This window comes from Pipistrellus kuhlii, unplaced genomic scaffold (genome assembly GCF_014108245.1).
Source record: "Pipistrellus kuhlii isolate mPipKuh1 unplaced genomic scaffold, mPipKuh1.p scaffold_m20_p_27, whole genome shotgun sequence".
Lineage (NCBI taxonomy): Eukaryota > Metazoa > Chordata > Mammalia > Chiroptera > Vespertilionidae > Pipistrellus > Pipistrellus kuhlii.
The window spans coordinates 6,080,440-6,098,142 of record NW_023425526.1 but is presented as its reverse complement, the minus strand read 5'-3'; the positions used below and the strand labels follow the sequence as shown (position 1 = coordinate 6,098,142).

The 17,703-nt window shown below is 47.4% G+C and overlaps 1 protein-coding gene across 50 annotated transcripts in view; it reads right to left on the bottom strand.

The window, feature by feature from the left end:
• The window catches only part of MAP4K4 (mitogen-activated protein kinase kinase kinase kinase 4), a 183,248-nt gene extending 172,351 nt beyond the window's left edge, over positions 1-10,897 (bottom strand). For 32 of the 50 annotated variants that reach the window (XM_036454116.2, XM_036454117.2, XM_036454124.2 and 29 more), the window contains exons 1-2: positions 10,629-10,895; positions 10,334-10,399 (exon numbers count right to left, since the gene is read on the bottom strand). In XM_036454116.2, the coding sequence (XP_036310009.1) occupies positions 10,334-10,399; positions 10,629-10,685 (123 nt within the window). In that variant the 5' untranslated portion in view covers positions 10,686-10,895. Of the gene's footprint in view, positions 1-10,333; positions 10,400-10,628 lie in introns of all 50 variants that reach the window. The other 18 variants (XM_036454142.2, XM_036454159.2, XM_036454143.2 and 15 more) reach the window with 3 other exon arrangements.
• Positions 10,898-17,703: the final 6,806 nt, after the last annotated feature.

Below are 17,703 nucleotides of genomic sequence, written 5' to 3'. Positions count from 1 at the left end.
GAAACTGGAAGCCACGCAGATAAAGCTCCACTCTCTCCCTTCACGAAGACCCCTCAGTGCACCCCCACCAAGCAGCTCCTCCGTACAGGTGGGGATGCCAGGCCAGAGTGGAACACCAGACCAGACACAACTGCCACCCGCCTCAACTGGGGAACAGGCAGCCTGCAGCGCCATGCCCATACTCTGGAAGCTATTCAGCAATGAAGAAGGAATAAGCTACCACACTTAGCAGTACAGTGAACCTCAAAAATATGATGCACTATGAAAATACAGACACCAGAGACTGCATATTGCAGAATTCCAATTATATGAAATGTTCAAAAAGCCAACTTATAGGGGCAGGATTAGTGGCTGTCTGGAGCTCTGGACTGGAACAGGGATTAACTGTAAATGAATACAGGGGAGCCTGCTACGGTGACAAGAGAGTTCTAACACTGATTTGGGGTGATGACTGTACCACACAGTAAATTTACTAAAAATCACTGATCTATAAGCTTGCAGTGAGTGAACTTCATGATACATCAACTATACCAGTACCTCCTTTAAAACAACAAAAGCAAACCTGCTGAAGGAACTTCTAAATCTCTTAAAGGCTTGCTCAGGTAGCAGCAGGCTGGGTAAGGCTCTGCTTTGCATCCTGCCCCTCTCCCATCCTCATCCCCACCGTTGGGGCCTGCACCTCCCAAACTGATTGTCAGCCCAGAGGTCAAGCCCTAAGGCACTGCTTTACTCCTGGCTTTGTTTTCTGTTGTTGTGGTGGTTGTTTTCGTTAGTTTTTGTTCTGGATGAAAAAGAGGAAACACCTGAGCAAAATCAAAGAAGTTTAAAGTCAAAGATGAGATTTCTAGTAAACCTCTAGGTAGGTGGACTGATCACAGGATTCAGAGGGGTTAATTTAAAAAAAAAAGAAAAAATTTAAGATAAGCAAAATAATCTATAGATATAAAAGCATAAGTGGCCATTCGATAGTTCAACTGGTAGCTATAACACACACTGACCACCAAGGGGCAAACAAACACTCAACATACAGGCATGGAAACATGGAACAGACTGATGAATCTCAGAGTGAAAGAGTGGGGGAAAAGCGGGAAGAGACTGACCAAAGATCTTATATGCATACTAGAGGCCAAGTGCACCAGTGGGGCCCCTCGCCCTGGCCTGTGGGGGCCAGGCTGAGTCGGCCGTCCAACTTCCCCAAATGGTTCTGGATTGCGAGAGGGTGCAGGCCAGGCTGAGGGACCCCACTGGTGCATGAATCCATGCACTGGACCTCTAGTAAAGAAATAAAGGGGAAATGATGACATCAGAGGTCATTCCTAACATGTTTTGACAATTTAAAACACAGATGGAGTGGTAATCCATTCAGTGAAGAGGAAGCCTTACAATCTAAGTGGGTACTGAAGAGGGTACCAAATGGAAGGCAACTTGCCCCACAGAACCCTGGGAAGATCGCCATGTGGAAGCACTGATCCCAGTGCAGTACTCAGGAAGACTGGTGCTTAGGGAGGGGGCCCCGGTTCCATCTACCTCCTGCAGGCCGGAGAGGCCAACCCACATCAGCCACACCCCTGGAGCCCCAGGTTTAGTCCCTGCAGAAAGGAAGGAAACATGCTCTATGAGAGGACACAGCTGAGAAGTCAGCATGTCAGACCACAGGTACTCAGCTCCTTTCTCTGCTCTGAACCCTGGAACTATAATAAACAGATGGAGAGACCTTGAACAGGAAGTCTCTGAGTATTACTCTTAGAGAAACTGACCCCCTCAAAAAGGTCTACAAATATTTCAGAGTGGGATTCCGAGTCTGTGATCATGTGCTATCCTTCCAATGCTGAGGACCACCAGCAACACCCTACTGCGCCTGCACACTGAGTCTCCAACTCAGGTCTAGCACCAGACTTCAAAGACACACAGTCATGAACCTCCAGGCATTTAAGGAAAATCATCAGTATTAAAGAAAACAACCAAAATAAACAGAAAATGAAATCTAGGTGAAACACGGGAAAATGCAGGAGCACAAGAAAACCATACAGAATATCATGTAAGGAAAAATATCCTGTAAGTAAATTACATCTAGAAAATTTGTACTTTAGAAAATTAATTGTAATGCTAACAGCAAGACACCCATGAAAAACACACATAGTGTCAAAACAAGCCAGAGAAAAATCATTTGGGCAAAAAATGAAAAAGGACCCCACGTCAAATTTATAAAAAATATTTCTTTATTAACTTTTGGTCAAGAATATGTTTGTATATTTTCAGAAAACAACTCCGAGATGTGGATTCTGACGACAGAGAGGAAGTGACAGGAGTGCTCCAACCGTGAAGACAGAAGAGAAGCAGTCGCTGGAGGACGCTGTCGACGCCTTGCCATAATAGCAGTCAGCAACCATGGATCACTGCAGGTGGCCCAGGACCAAACCAGAGAGGGTCGGACCTGCATTACCACCATTTGTCCACCATCCAGAACTGAAATTTCATTGCTGACATGTACACATAAGGAACTGTTTGACATTGAAATTGGGTCTCAAAAGAACTGTTGGCCCAGAAAGAAACTCACTACAGACTGATTCATATGCCTTTCAGCATAAAGATTATTGCTTGTCTCATTTTTAATTCTTATAAGTATATTTCCAGTAGGACATGATCTCACTCATCTAGGGGAAATGGTGAACAACACAGACTGATGAACAAGAACAGACCCAGAGATAAGGAGCCATGGGTCAGACTGTTGGACCTCAAAGGGAGGGTGGGGATAAAAGGGAGAGGTCAACCAAAGGACTTATGTGCATCCATATGAGCCTAACCAGTGGTCAAGGACAATAGGGAGGTGGGGGCAGGAGTGGGGAGGGGTGGGGAATTAGAATGGGGGGGGTTGAGGACAAATATGTAATACCTATCAATAAAGAAATTTTAAAAAATAATAATAAAGCCGGAACCGGTTTGACTCAGTGGTAGAGTGTCGGTCTGCGGACTGAAAGGTCCCGGGTTTGATTCCGGTCAAGGTCATGTAATTGGTTGCAGGCACATCCCCAGTAGGGAGTGTGCAAGAGGCAGCTGGTCGATGGTTCTCTCTCATCGACGTTTCTAACTCTCTATCCTTCTCTCCTCCTCTCTGTAAAAAATCAATAAAATATACTTTTTAAATAAATAAATAAAATACTAATAAATGCAATGAAAGATGAAAAAAAGAGATTAAAAAAAACCCATACAAACAAACATAATCTATCTCAGTATCCTCAGAGAGATAAGAACATATCCTCTAAGAATAGATGCAGTTACACAAAAAAGTGAGTGGTGCTCTAATTAAAGATTCAATAAAAATAGTGAAATGTAAAGAGACATTTCATAATAGCAAAGCAAAAAGACCATTTCTATATATAATAGAAGAAAAGACAGGGAAAATCAAAAAGGTGACTAACATGACTTCCAGGATGAGAAAGCAAAGAAGTTGGGAGGGAAAAACAAAAAAATTTCTCAGAAAAAAGGGGCATCTCCAGATCTTTAAAAAATTAACCAAAAACTTACAACAGTAAATGACAAGACACACTCATAAAATCTAATACCAAGAATAAAGATAATGCCCTAGAGCACATGTGTCAAACACAAGGCCCGCGGGCCAAATCCGTCCCGCCAGGCCTTGCAATGTGGCCCGCACCGCGCTGTCATCACTGCACTCCGCTGCGTTTCCATCACAATGACAGTTTATGACTGTTCAGTAAACCATTCGGCCCGCGATTTAGGCTGGATTTTAGATTTTGGCCCCTTCTCTGATTGAGTTCGACACCCCTACCCTAGAAGCTTCCCAGAAGTTTAAAAGGGGTCATGCAAAAACAACAGAGCAATATTGTATTCAAAATTCCAAGAAAAAGGGATATTCAACCTAGAATACTGTCGACCACACAGCTGACATACAAATCCCATCCAAAGAAATAGTAAGAACATTCCAGCCTTCCAAGGACCTTTATAGCTAGGCACCTTTCTTACAAAGCTACTGGAGAAGGTGCTTCAGGAAGATGAGGCAGCAAACCAAAAGAAGAAGACTGTGGTATCCAGGAAGGATGTTCCATGTCAGCAGCTGGACCAGGTCTAGGGGCAACCACACCTGGCCAGCTGTGAGAAGAAAAAAGTGGAGTCGTCAGCTTATCTGAAACACTTAATCATCTGACTTATTTAAGCATTTGGAAAAGCTGGCATTTGTGTATCTCTTAGGACAATGCAATGATAGGTACACAGAAAACTGTATAAACTAATGAAAAGTACGGCAAGCTGAAGGGAAAGAGTGTTTAAAAAAGGAAATGCAATCCTATGAGGCTGCCTGGCTCAGAGATAAATGGTATTTACATAGTCATGATAATATAAGCAATTATCATATTAACCAAAGATTATGATATACTTATTCATTTAAGAAAGATGAATATAAAAGCTAAATCTTCAACTACCATAAAAGTACACTAACAGTTCAACAACTGTACTGTCAAAAGTCAATAAGTATATAAAACTGATGAATTAAGAAATAACCACATAAGCACGTTATTTAGCAATATGGTAGTAAATTTCAGATATAGCACCTAAAAGCAATGAAAATAGATTCCTCTTGGGACTAGAATAACTACTCCCAGTTCTGATTTGAGAATTTTACCATCACTAAATTGTAACCTAGTGCTTTAATGACTCTGATAAAGTTTTTTAAGGCCTCACTTGCCATATCATGAAAATAAAGTTTTTAACTCATAAAGTAAAAGTGACTTTTTCTTTTCATTATTTAAATTTAATAGAATAATTTGTCCAATATGTGGCCATACTTGAGATAGTTACAGTGCCCCAGCATCAAAGGCAAAGTAGGCATAAAGCTGTCAGCAGATGTGCCTGGCTCCCTACTCCTTCAGGTGGGAGAACACCCTGGGTGTGGACCGTGGCCCCCAATTCTCCAGCTGGTTAATGCAGCCGATCCCCCCAGAGCGCCACGAGCCCTGGGCACACCCACTGGCCAGGACGGTGCTCTTCCACGTGTGGAACACAAGGCTGTCTCAGAAGTGAGAATAACTGTGTGAAAACTTTCACAGCTATTGACAGGGCATCTTGTATGTCTACTTCTTCCTTCCACCTTTCTAGTTATTGTATTACAGCCCTGCTGAGGCTGACACGCCCACTGAATCGAAATGGCTGTACCAGGGAAGCCGACATTCCGGGAGGCAGAGTGGATGTCCACTATTTGGCATTATTCGTCCAGTTCATCCCCCTGGTCCCAAATTAAATAGTAAACATATCTTAATATTTCAACACTAGTAATTCCGACTGGTATTATAAGAAACCCACTTGAATTCACAAAAAATCTGCACAGTCAGTGCAGCCTCAGGCCCACAGTTCTGTCAGGACCGGACCACCTAGGGCTGAAAGCAGTGCACCTGTGCAACTACGGCAATCTTCTGCTCTCTGCCAAGTTCTTTCCAGTGACTGAAATACAAAAATGACATCATTGACACTAATGATAAGAAGCAGAGGCATCACAAACTTAATACAATGTGAGATGGAAAACATCTGATGCTCTAAAGCCAGGCAATTCCTTGGCTCAAACAGCTGTTCACAACCAGTGACCACGTGTTTACTAACAGAGCAAAGAAACAAAGTAAAAGACCATGTATGAACTTCATGTGTCCAAACATCCATCTCTAAGTTAAAATAGAGATGGTTTATAATATTTTTAGTCCTCTGGGAATGAAACGCCTTATGATTTCCCCTTGGCTAGCACACCTGTTCAGGGGTGCATTGTCACAAAAGAAGGATGGATTATTTCAAAAATTCTTTGCTCTTCCAGGATCAGTTCAGAATCTACAAACACACAATACTGCACCAAAAATGCCCTCAAATAACATTTTTTGATTATGTCAATATGTAGAAATATACATATATCCAATATTGGTTAAGAAAAAAGGCAAAATACAAGCCCATAACAATGCAGAAAACAACAAGAATTAAAAACCCATCATCAGCAGGGCTTTATCTGGGGTTAGATGTTCCTGATTTAGCTGAGTACCAAAACAATTTTTGGAAGTTTGGGGTTGGTATTTCTTAAGAGGTGCACACCAACACGTGTTCAGCAGGACTGGTTTCCTCCTGCCTGACAAGTCCGGAATCCTCCCCACATGCAGGAACTCTGCCCGAACATGTCTGTACAGGCCACCCGGCAGGCCAGCTGCCTCCTAGGGAAACATCTATTTCTACAGAATCGGTTTTGCCCCCTTCGGAGAACATCTGGCTAAGAACAAAAGATGGGACAATGGGAAGATAACATCTAGAGAACTCCTCCCAATAGTCCAAGTGCTTGCTTCAAAATGTCAATGTATGTGGCACTTCTTGATGAGCACTGGAAAGTGGTTCTGGCACTTTAAGAAGTCCCAAGGCTCCTCATCCAGTGGCAAGCAGTGCACCCATTTAAAGGGCCACCAAAGCCTGTGAGAATGAGCACATTCACCAAGTTCAATGGAGCCCACAGTCCAGCCCTTCTCTTGCTCTCGCTCCTGCTCCACCAGCACTGCCACCACCGCCTCCCCTGCAGTCTCCTGGGCTGCTGTCCTAGGCGAGCCATCTTTCCCGTTCCTTTCCAAAACATCATCTGATCATATCTCCTACTCCCAGGGACCTCAAGCCCAACAACTCCAATGGCTCCTCAATGCTCAAAGAATGATGTCCCTCCTCAAACTGTGCACAAGCAACCTCTCCCCTAGGTGCCCACTGCTCCCTGACCCCCTGCCACTCCCAAACGTCACTAGCAGCCTTCCAGCCCTACAAGCCCTCCCCATCATCCTCCAGGGAATGAGGGTGACAGCAGGAGCACAGTGCGGACAGTGGCAAACTCAGTGCTGGTGCTGCTGACCATCCCCAGCCAGAGAACTCCTCCGCCTCCCCGGCCAAGGGGCTCGGTCCTCCTGGAAGGAGCTCTGACCACAGACGCTCCACCCTCTCTCCTCTCACTCCCTCCAGTACCTCTCCAGGGGCAGGGCCTTCCTTCTCCAGGTCAAGACAATGTAACACACCCGCCACTGTATCCTCAACGACATATGCAATAACAGCAGCTACCCCAAGGGGAAAAAAAAAAAGTCAAAATATTTAAAATAATAAAATCCAATATAGCATAAAAAGAATTTTGATTTATTATTTCTGGTTTTTATTTTTCAAGCTAGCACTTCCTCCCTTCAATTAAAATAATTAAAATTTACTATATTTACTCAACATGCACTAGATCATCCTATAGCTACTTCTGTTACACATATGTGGTATTATGAATAAAACACTGCGAAGAGAAATTCACAATTTTTTAAAGTTTTAATTTATATGTGTGACCTTCCCTGTGAGCCATCAGAAACCTAAGGCAAAAAATAAATTTATCTCAACAGAGTAATACTGTGTTTCAACTCATTTTTTAAGATACAGGTATACATTGTTCAGCTATACCCAGACTACATACTATTTTTTTAGAGATAGAAAAAATTATAAACTACCAGGGCCCAGTGCACGAAATTATGCACCTTGAAAGGAACTGTGGGCCACGAGACTGCGGTGGGCTCAGGGGCGGGTGGGTCTCAGCCCATCCTCCATGTCCCCACCAGGTCCCTCCCACTGGGGCTCCTGGTCCCCCATCTGCCAGCAGCCCAGCTCCCACATGCTGACAGCACCACCCGCGCACCTACTCATGGCATAAAGCGATTGGGGCTGGGGCCAGCAGTGGGTGCGAACAGGGCTGGCACAGGCAGCAGGTGTGAGTGCCAGGCAGGACTGGGGACATGAGAGCAAAGAATTTTCAGTAACCACCGGAGGCTTGCCCCGATGACAGGAACCAGCACCCGGCCTTGGTCTGGCATCCCGCTCACTCGCTCCACCATTCCACTGTGGCCGACACCTACCATGTTCCACCATGTTCCACACTCTGCCACCTGCTGCCAATGCCGGCCATGTTATGGCTCGCCCCCCCAGTGGTCAGCGCGCGTCATAGCATGGTTGTTCGGCTGTTTGGTCTATTTGTATATTAGGGTTTTATAGATATAGATATACCAAAGAAGCCATTTTCACAGAATATATCAAAGCTCAAAAAACTCCCTCAAATATAGTCTTCTCAAAAAAAAAACAACCACTGTCACTACAACATAAAAAGTTCATAGAGAAAGTGAAAAACAGAAAAACTTAACAATGAAATAAAGTACGGGTTGCTCAGCTTACAGGTGTTTTACACAAAACTGCTTTAAGAAAAAAAAAATTTCTTTATAAATCGTCACAAATATTTCCCAAAGTCTGATACTATTCACACTGCAAGATGTTTAGCAGCAATAAACAAATGCTAGTGTTAACAACCAAATCCCAAAACTACCATATACAAATCATGCCAACAAATACCCTAAACAAATTCCTATGCATAATAGTTCTAGAAATTACACATTTGAAGGGAGAAGAAAACTGAGACATTGTTTCTGCTATTTCCACCACCACTAAGACTTCAACTTCCCAGTGCATAACCATTAAAGAACTTCTGTGATACTAAGAAAACAGGCATGAAACAATCAGGAAAATGTGTGAGAAGGCTTTGTGATTATCTACAAAATAAAAAATATATAAAGTACATTCTGGAGTGTTTATGGGTGAAATGGTTAAGATAAGGCGGGAGGACGACCACAGATACCAGATTAGTCATGTGCTGGTAACTGTTAAACTGAGTGGGTAATCTATCTTCTCTCCTTGTATATGTTGAAATTTTCCAAAGTAATAAAATAGAACTGTTGTTTAGCAAAATCTAAGGCACTATTTTGTTCATGATTGTATGCCTCTTCTGCAGATTTTTTAACTCCTTAGGTTTGCAAAATTTGAGATTTTCTCCTCAAACGTACAAACTCTGGAGTCAGAGAGCTGTGACACTGCCAGAATCCCAAACACTTCCCAAATGCAGTGCAGGGGCTGGAAGCGGAGAGGCAATGCAGAGGTAAAAACCAGGAACCTGCTGGCCCTGCCACAAAGATCTCCCCACTTCAAGCGGTTCACACAGGCAGCTTCCCGTCTTTCTTCTTCCTGTGGTGTGAAGGCAGACTGCGCTTCTGGTTTCCTCCACCTTCGCGGCCCAGCCGGCCCAGGAAGACAGACAGCCGGCCCTGTGTGGCCAGGTCAGAGACAAGCGCCGGCTCGCTCACTGGGAAGAGCACACTCCCCACTGAGATCTGGCCAGAAAAACCGGGTTAGAAAAAACCAACTCCGCGAACAAACACTGGGGCGGGGAGTGTTACAGCCGTTTCCAGGCCACTCCGAGAACCCAGCACAATCTTCTCCAGAACGGCCCACAGGCGTGATTCAGGCCAGGCCGGGAGGCTGGCTGAACAGGGCTCCCTTTCAACAGAAATCTGGCCAGGGCCCCAGCAGCCCAGCAACAAGGCGCAGGCCCCACTGCCCTGGCCTGGGACCACCTCCAGCCCAGACCCGGCCGTGCAAGCCCAGGCGGGAGCGGGAGTGGGAGCCCGGGAGCCCGGGAGCCGGGGCGGGGGTTCCAGTGGCAGACAAACCCTGTCATGAAGCAAGAGACAGACAATAGGCTCCACACTTCATTTGGCCCAAGAAATGCCCAAGTCCGCTTCCAACCCCTCCTCCATGGCCAAGGAAACAATGACAGTTCTTCACGGAGACCACAAAGCCCTGCTTCATGGGCACTTCTTCGCCGCCGCGCGCCCTCGCACAGCCAGAAGCACGCCCGGTGCACAGGCTCCCAGAAAACCTTCAACACGAGAAGCGTCCGGACGCGGGGCCCCGGCCTGACCCCGACCCCGACCCCGACCCCGACCCCGGCCCCCCGCCCCCGCCCCCGGCCTAACCCCGGCCCGGCACGAGCGGAGAGGACGCCCGGGAGGGCGGGGGCCGCCAGGTGCCGGCGTCAGGCGGCGGGCTCCCGGTTCGGTCCGGCCCGGCCCGGCCCATTGGCGGGGCGGCGGCGTGAGGAGGCGGCACCTTCCCGCCGCTCCCCGCGGTCAGACAGGCCCCCCGGAACCAGCCCGCGGCCACCTCCCTCCGGCCGCACACGCCCTCCGCGCGGCTGTCCCGGCGACGGTCAGTCCCGCTCCGCGCGGGGCCGGGCGGCCGGGGAGGAGGCGCGGGGCCGGGCCCGGGAGGAGGCGCGGGGGATAATCACAGGCAAGGCCTCGGCGCCCAGTTCTGATGGCACCGCAGAGGGCGGTGGGAACCGCACGCAGGCTGTCTGTCTGAGGGCAGTGTCTCCCCGCGGAGCGCCCCGGGCAGCGGCGCCCCCGCCCCGGCTGACACCCGCGCGGCCCCGCCACGTTCCCGCGGAACAAAGCCCACTGACCTTATAGACTTGTCCGTAAGTGCCATTGCCGACCACTTCCACCAGCTCGAAGATGCCGGCCGGGTCCTAGGCGAGAGCGGGGAGGGGTTACCGGCGGCAGGAACAATGGGCGGCCCGGGCCGCTGCCGGCGGCCTCCAGGACGCGGGCTCCGCCCGGCGCGCTCGCCTCAGCCGAGGGCCCGGGCCGGGGCGCCCGCCGCCCGCCGCCCGCCGCCCGCCGCCCGCGCCCGCGCCCGCCCCGCCGCCGCCGGCAGACAAAGGGGCGCGCGCCGCCCCTGCCCGCGCGGCCACTCACCCGCAGGGCGGAGAGGTCGATGTCCACCAGACTTTTCGCCGGGGAGTCGTTCGCCATTTTCCGTTCGCCCAGGCCGGGCGTCGGGAGAGGGTCGGCCGGGGTCCGCCAGCGAGGCCGGGGCGGGGCGGGGGCCGTGCGCGGGCGCTCACACCATGGCGCTCGGGCCCCGCGCGGCGCCTGCGGACGGGCCGAGCTGGGCCGCGACGCCGGAGAGCCGAGCTGGGAGCGCGAGGCCGGAGACAAAGCTGCCCGGCGCGGGGCGGGGCGGCGGGCGGGGCGGGCTTGGAGCCGGCGGGGCGAGGGCTGGGGCGGGGCGGCGAGGGGCGGGGCTGGCGGGCCGGGAGCCGGGGCGGGGCTAGAGGTGGGGCGGGTTTAGGGGGCGGGGCTGGCGGGCCGGGAGCCGGGGCGGGGCTAGAGGTGGGGCGGGTTTAGGGGGCGGGGCTGGCGGGCCGGGACGGGGTTAGGGGGCAGTGAGGGGCGGGGCGGGCAGCGAGGGGCGTGGTTTGGGCGGGGCGGCAGCGCAGGCCGGAGACCGCTCCCTCGGGGTCTCGGGCCGGAAAGCGGGCGGAAGCGCCCTCACCGCAGCCCCGCCCAGTCGCGGGGCGACGCCTGGGGACGGGAAGGAGGCTCTGGGGGCGGAGAGGTGCGGCTCGCAGTGGCAGGGCTGCGGGAGGGGCGGGACGGGGTGCACTGACGATGCGCCAGGGCTCAGGTGCAGGAGGCCCCTGGCCCATGGGACGCGGGATGGGCGAACCTTACCCGGGTGCCCTCTCTCCCTCCTCACTCCCGCTCCTCCCCGTCGCTTCCCGCACCCCGGATTCTCTGCTCTCAAGACCCTCATTTCTGATCCCCACATAGTTTTCTTGTCCTTGCTCTTCTTGGTGACTTGGTTGTAGCTGGGGGTTCGCTGAGCATTCCTTGCCTGCCAGGCCCCCAAACTGTGCGTGGAAAGTTTCCAGAACAACTCTGACTGCCAGGTGCTGAGTGTGCTCAGGTGTCTGGGGTCATGGGCACTAACCCGTTTTGTGCCTGAAGATCGTTAAAGATCAATAAACAGACATCTTCCAGCAACTTTGGAAACTTGTCAGTACTTAGACAATTTAATCCTATTAGCCAATATTTTTTTTTAACCTTTTAACCAATTTTAATTATCTTAACCAAGAGTGTTTACTGGATGAAAGCTTTCAATGGCTCCCTATCACTTCACGTAGGATCTCAAACCTAGGTGAGGGGATCACCAGGAGGGATCGCTGACCCCACCTCCAGAGTTTCTGGTTCAGCAGGTCCGGGACAGGCCTCAGGGTTTGTACCTCACAAGTCCTCAGAAGACGCTAACACTGCTGTTAACAGGGGTCGCACTTGGAGACAGAGCCTCACAGGCCTCAGAGTTAGGTTTCCAAACATCCGGCATCATCATCTCCAGATTCCTGCTTTGCACACGGTACCAGATTTAACCCCCTATAGCCCAGGAGTGGTATTTTCCTTATTTTAGGGTTGGGGAAATCCTTGTAAATGTCTCCTGAAAGTGGAGCAGGCCAGCCAAGTGAGTTTTACACCCAGGAGGCGTTTAGCCTCCTGCCTCCCAACACTTTGGTTTCCCTGGAATCCATTGGGAAAGTTATAGTAATCAGAGTGTTCCTTAGAACTTCTGAGCTTTTAACTGATTTTGCTTCATAATCTATCAGCAGCAATGCCATAATCTTTGAGTGTAAATTAAGTAATTTACTTAGAGAGCTAGACTGGTGCACATGTGAACTTTCAGACCATATTACTAGTAATAGTATTTTAGTAGTGTTTATTATTCATGATAGATAACATGTATTGGGTCCAGTGTGTGGTGCTGAGTCCTTTACATGCATTATTTTATTATTCACTTTAACCCCAAATAATGGGTACTCTTATTTTCCCCACTTTCCCCATTAGGAAACCAAGGTCTAAAAAAGTTAAGTGACTTGCTTGGTGTGCATGGCTTCATAAACACCACACCTCTGCCTCCACAGGACCACAGCCTCAGCTCTAAACGCATGGCCTAGAGGCCAGCCTCAGATCACTCCCTTCTTTGCCCAGACAAATTTTCTCTGTTACCTCAGTCTCAACTCAGAAACCATCTCTTCCTCCTCCTCCTGATCTTCCTCTAAGTCTCTCATGCTGCTCTTTCCCCATTTCACCACTGTAATGTTGATTCCCACTTTCAATCCAGTGCCTGTTCTTGAAGTACTACCCAGTGCAAGGCACTGGCTTAGCCCTTCTTCAAGATACAAGGAAAGTTAAGACCCTCACAGCTTACAATCAAATAATGAGTGTAAGATTATTTCATAAATAGCTATAGCTGATGGTAGAACATCATAAATTCTGGCTAAACAAAAAGTGGCCCAATGCTGGATTTAGGGCAAAAATGAACTGGATGTGAACCTTGCACATGTTGCTAACCTCTGAGGCTATTTCCTTTTCAGTATGCTAGATGAAGACTAGAGTGAACGGGCAGCGAAGAGGCAGTCTCGGGAGCACAGGCAGAAGGCCAGGCCTGGAGACGGGAGATACAGAAGTTCTTATCCAGTGGACTCTCTGAAGAGCTGGCTTCTGGTGGGATCCAGAGGCAGCGTACACGAGGGAGTAAAAATGCTGTGGTGGGAGCCTTGTTCACATTTGGGAGGAGGCTGGCAAACATACAGAACAGGATGGGAGAGTGTGCCCTGCCCAACATGCAGCTCTGCTCCAGCTGCAAGGACATAGGCCACATTCTCAGGCTGCCTACTAACTACTACAGGCTAGGTGGCTTAGGTAACAGAAATTATTTCCCCGCAGTTCTGGAGGCTGGAAGTTCAAGGCCAAGGTTCCACAAGGTTCGGTTTCTGGTGAGAGCTCTCTTCCTGGCTTGCAGTGGCCGCCTTCTCGCTCTCCTCACATGGGCTCTCCTAAGAGTTAGCACACAGGAAAACCAGTTGTCTGGTGCCTTATCTAATACGGCCCAACCTTTTGACCTTATGAATTTAACCTTAATTATGTCTTCACAGGCTCCATCTCCAAACAGCCACACTGGAGCTTAGGGTGGCAGCGTATGGGACGCAAACATTTAGTTCATTGCTAGCATTCGCAGCACAGGATGCCAGGGGGCGGGCTTCAGTCATGGCCCTGGTCCTCAAGGGTCTGTTTGAGAACCCAAAATAAACCCCCCAAAAAGATGATCAAGATAATAATTTTTGGGGAAATATATTAAGTTTGTATTTTAGGCTGGAGGAAAAGACATTCACCTCTCACATAGGCAAAGAATGAGAAGCTGAGAGAATGAGGAAACTGGCCATCTAGGACTAGGTTCTCAGTTAGGAGAACCCAGGAAGATAAAGCTAGATGGTTTAGGTGAGACCAGAGAAAAACTGAGGCATGGGGCTTAAAAACAGAACCCAGATTATCAATCAAGTCATGCTCCAGTGGCGGTGAGAGCTCAGTGGATGAGGGATTTAAGTGTGTCTCTGCCAGGTAAACCAGCTGACACCCAGTGACAGGATTCCAGGGGAGCCGAACTACACAGTAAGAGGTGAAAAGTGACAACCCCCATACATTATTTTACTTATTTCATAGCTTTCTCTTTATTGTTAAAATATTGATGGAAGTTTATTTTCAACCTCAGAATGGGGCAGCAGAGCTGTAAAGCAGCTTGAATATAAGTTAAGGGCTCAGGGTCATAGAAGAATTAGGTCAACTGGAAATAAATGATGGAAATCGCAGTGAGCTAGAGGAATTGGGTCAAACAAAGGAAACGATGGTGAGATGTGTGCAGGAAAAGCTCAGAGAAAGGGAAGACCAAAGGCTTAAGGGTCAGAGGTCAAGTTCTTAATCTCTGTTACACAAAGTATTGAGCAAATGCTCCCTCTGTCCCTCTGTTTTCTAATATGTAATATTAGGAGTTTGGATGGAAATGATTGGAAGGCTTCTTAGGGCCTTAGAGATTCTGATTTATGAAACCCCAGCTCACCCCTAACTGTTCAGATGTCTCATGGGTTTCATGAGCAGCGGGAGCCGATGGACATGTAGAATGCCGTAGGTTTAGTTGCAGAGCTCAGTCCTTTACGGGCACCTTTGAGGGCGGTTAAAAAGACAGAATCCTTTCAACTTGATTAAAAGGACCTAGTACACAACGCAGGGATAGAGTGGGTTGAAGAAGCAGATCAAAGGGCAACAAAAGTGGACCAGAGGCAAGACAGACCTCCTACCCGTTGCCAGGCTGCAGAGGCTGTCACTTCTGTGATGAGGAAGTTGTCTTCGCTCAGGTCTTGCAAAAGGAGATCCTGAGACAAGGATTTGGTTCAGGGAGTTTATTTGAAAGATGATCCCTGGAGCACAGTGAAGGGACAGGAAAGTAGAAATGCTGAAGGAGTGGGAACCAGGACACCTGGACTCCGGATTCAGTTCTCCCAGAGTCAGCACTAGCTCAGTGGTTAGATCACTCAGTCTGCTGTCTTAGGAGCAAGTACTCACTAACTGCCAGTTCCTTCATTACCAAATGCTTCTTCATTCACACAGGTATTCCTGAGGATGAGCTGTGTCCTTGTTCCTGTCCACTGAAGTATGAGCATGGTCTACTAGGGTCTACATTGGACTAAATAACCTACCTCTCATTTCTCACACAGTACATTTGGGAGATAATAAATCTCAGAATTGGTGAGATAATAAAAACTTTCTTAATTCCTCAGAGTCAGATACAAAAGACAGGCCAAAATAATGAAAATAGTAGAAGTATAAAATAAAGTTGACCAACAATAATCTGGACAACATTGCTTATTTTGAAAATTCAAGTGATGTTTACAAAAAGTCTGTAATAATATAGAAATGTATGTTGTAATGTTAATTGAAAATATCACTACAAAATAGGTGTGAGATTATAGTCATGGCTACATAAAATATAAAAGCTGTTCATAGGAAAAATAGGAAGGAAATACCGTATTTTTTGGACCATAAGACGCACCGGACCATAAGACGCACCAGTTTTTAGAGAAGGGAAATGAAGAAAAAAAGATTCTGAAACAAACAGTGTCCTAAAATATTTTATGTGCATTAAAACCCAACATCACAGTCATAAACACATGTAATCAACCCTGTAAAGTAAACAGCAGCATTTAGAACCATTTTAGAGCCGGGCAAGCACACAGAGACCACACAGAGCCGGGCAAGTAAAAAAACTTTTTTTTTAAAGTATATGTGTAGGCTATATTTGAACCATAAGTCGCAGGGACTTTTACCCCCACTTCTGGGGGGGGGGGAAAAGTGCGTCTTATGGTCCGAAAAATATGGTACATTACATTTTAGTACCTTTGGGTTGACAAAACTGTGAGTGCTTTTTCTCCCTGTCAAGACATGTGGATTTACAAATAATTCACCATGTAAATGGAACCTCAAAAGATCCCAAATAGCCATAGCAGTCTTGAGAATCAAGACTGATTCTCAAGAATCAGGTAGCCTCCAACTCTGTTCTTCTGTCTTGAGAAAGAAGAACAGAGTTGGAGGCTACCTGATTTCAAACTACGCTACAAGGCCAAGCCACAACCATCACAGCAGCCCAGCTCCGCCCCAGCCAGGTGGCTCCATTGGTTGCAGCATTGTCCTCTGTACCAACAAACAATTGTGGGTTTGATCTCCCCCCCGCCACACACACACACCTCTATGTCCCCTTCCTCTCTCTCTAAAATCAATAAACATATCCTCGGGTAAGGGGTTAAATAACACAGCATAGTACTGGCTTGAAAACAGACAAATAGATCAATGGAACAGAAGAGAGAGCCCAGAAATAAACCCTAGCCTATATATGATCAATTAATATTTTTAATTGATTTCAAAGAGAGGAAGTGAGGGGGGGGGGGGTAGAGACATCAATAATGAGAGAGAATCTTTGATCGGATGCCTCCTAAACACCCCCTACTGAAGATCAAGCCCACAACCTGGACATGTGTCCTAATTGGGAATCAAACCATGATCTCCTGATTCATTCATGGGTCGACACTAAACCACTGAACAACAGATGTGCAGAAAAATATATATTTTTTAAAAAGATGTTTAACATCACTAATCATCAGAGAAATGCAAATTAAAACTATAATGAGGTAGCACCTCACACTTGTCAGACTGGCTACCATCAATACATCAACAAACAACAAGTATTAGCGAAGATGTGCTGGTCAATGAATATTGAGGCAAGAACATACAATGGGGTAAAGATAGTCTATTCAATAAATGGTGCTGGAAAACTTGGACAGATATATGCAAAAAAAAAAAAAAAAGAAACTAGACCACCAATTTACAGTATATCACACACAAGAATAAACTCCAAATGGATTAAAAACTTAAATGTGCCCTAGCTGGTTTGGCTCAGTGGATAGAGCATTATCCTGCGGACTGAACAGTCTTGGGTTCGATTCTGGTCAAAGGCACGTGCCTGGATTGTGGACTCAATCCCCAGTGTGGGGTATGCAGGCGGCAGCCAATCAATGATGCTCTCTTATCACTGATGTTTCTATCTCTCCCTCTCCCTTCCTCTCTGAAATCAATAAAAATATATTAAATGAAATAAACATGTGGAGTAATCACATAAGAAAAAGACTTAAATGTAAGGGTCAAAACCACAAAACTCCTAGAAGAAAACATAGGCAGTAAAAGTCTCTGACATTTCACAATATTTAAAAAAAATGTTAATTGATTTTTAGAAAGGAAGGGAAAAGAGAGAGAGAGAGAGAGAGAGAGAGAGAGAGAGAGAGAGAGAGAGAGAGAGAGAGAGAACATTGATGTGAAAGCAAAACATCCTGTACACCTATTACCAGGGACAAGCTCACAATCAGTGTGTGCCCTGACCAGCAATTGAACTAGCAACCTTGCAGTGCATGGGATGACACCCAACCAACTGAGCCACACTGCTAGTGCAGCAATATTTTTAAGGGAAATAAAAGAAAAATAAACAAATAGAACTACATCAAACTAAGGAGATTTTGCACAACAGAGGAAATGATCAAAAAATTAAAAGCAAACTCACTGAATGGGAGAACATATTTACCAATGATACATCTGATATGGGGTTAATATTCAAAAT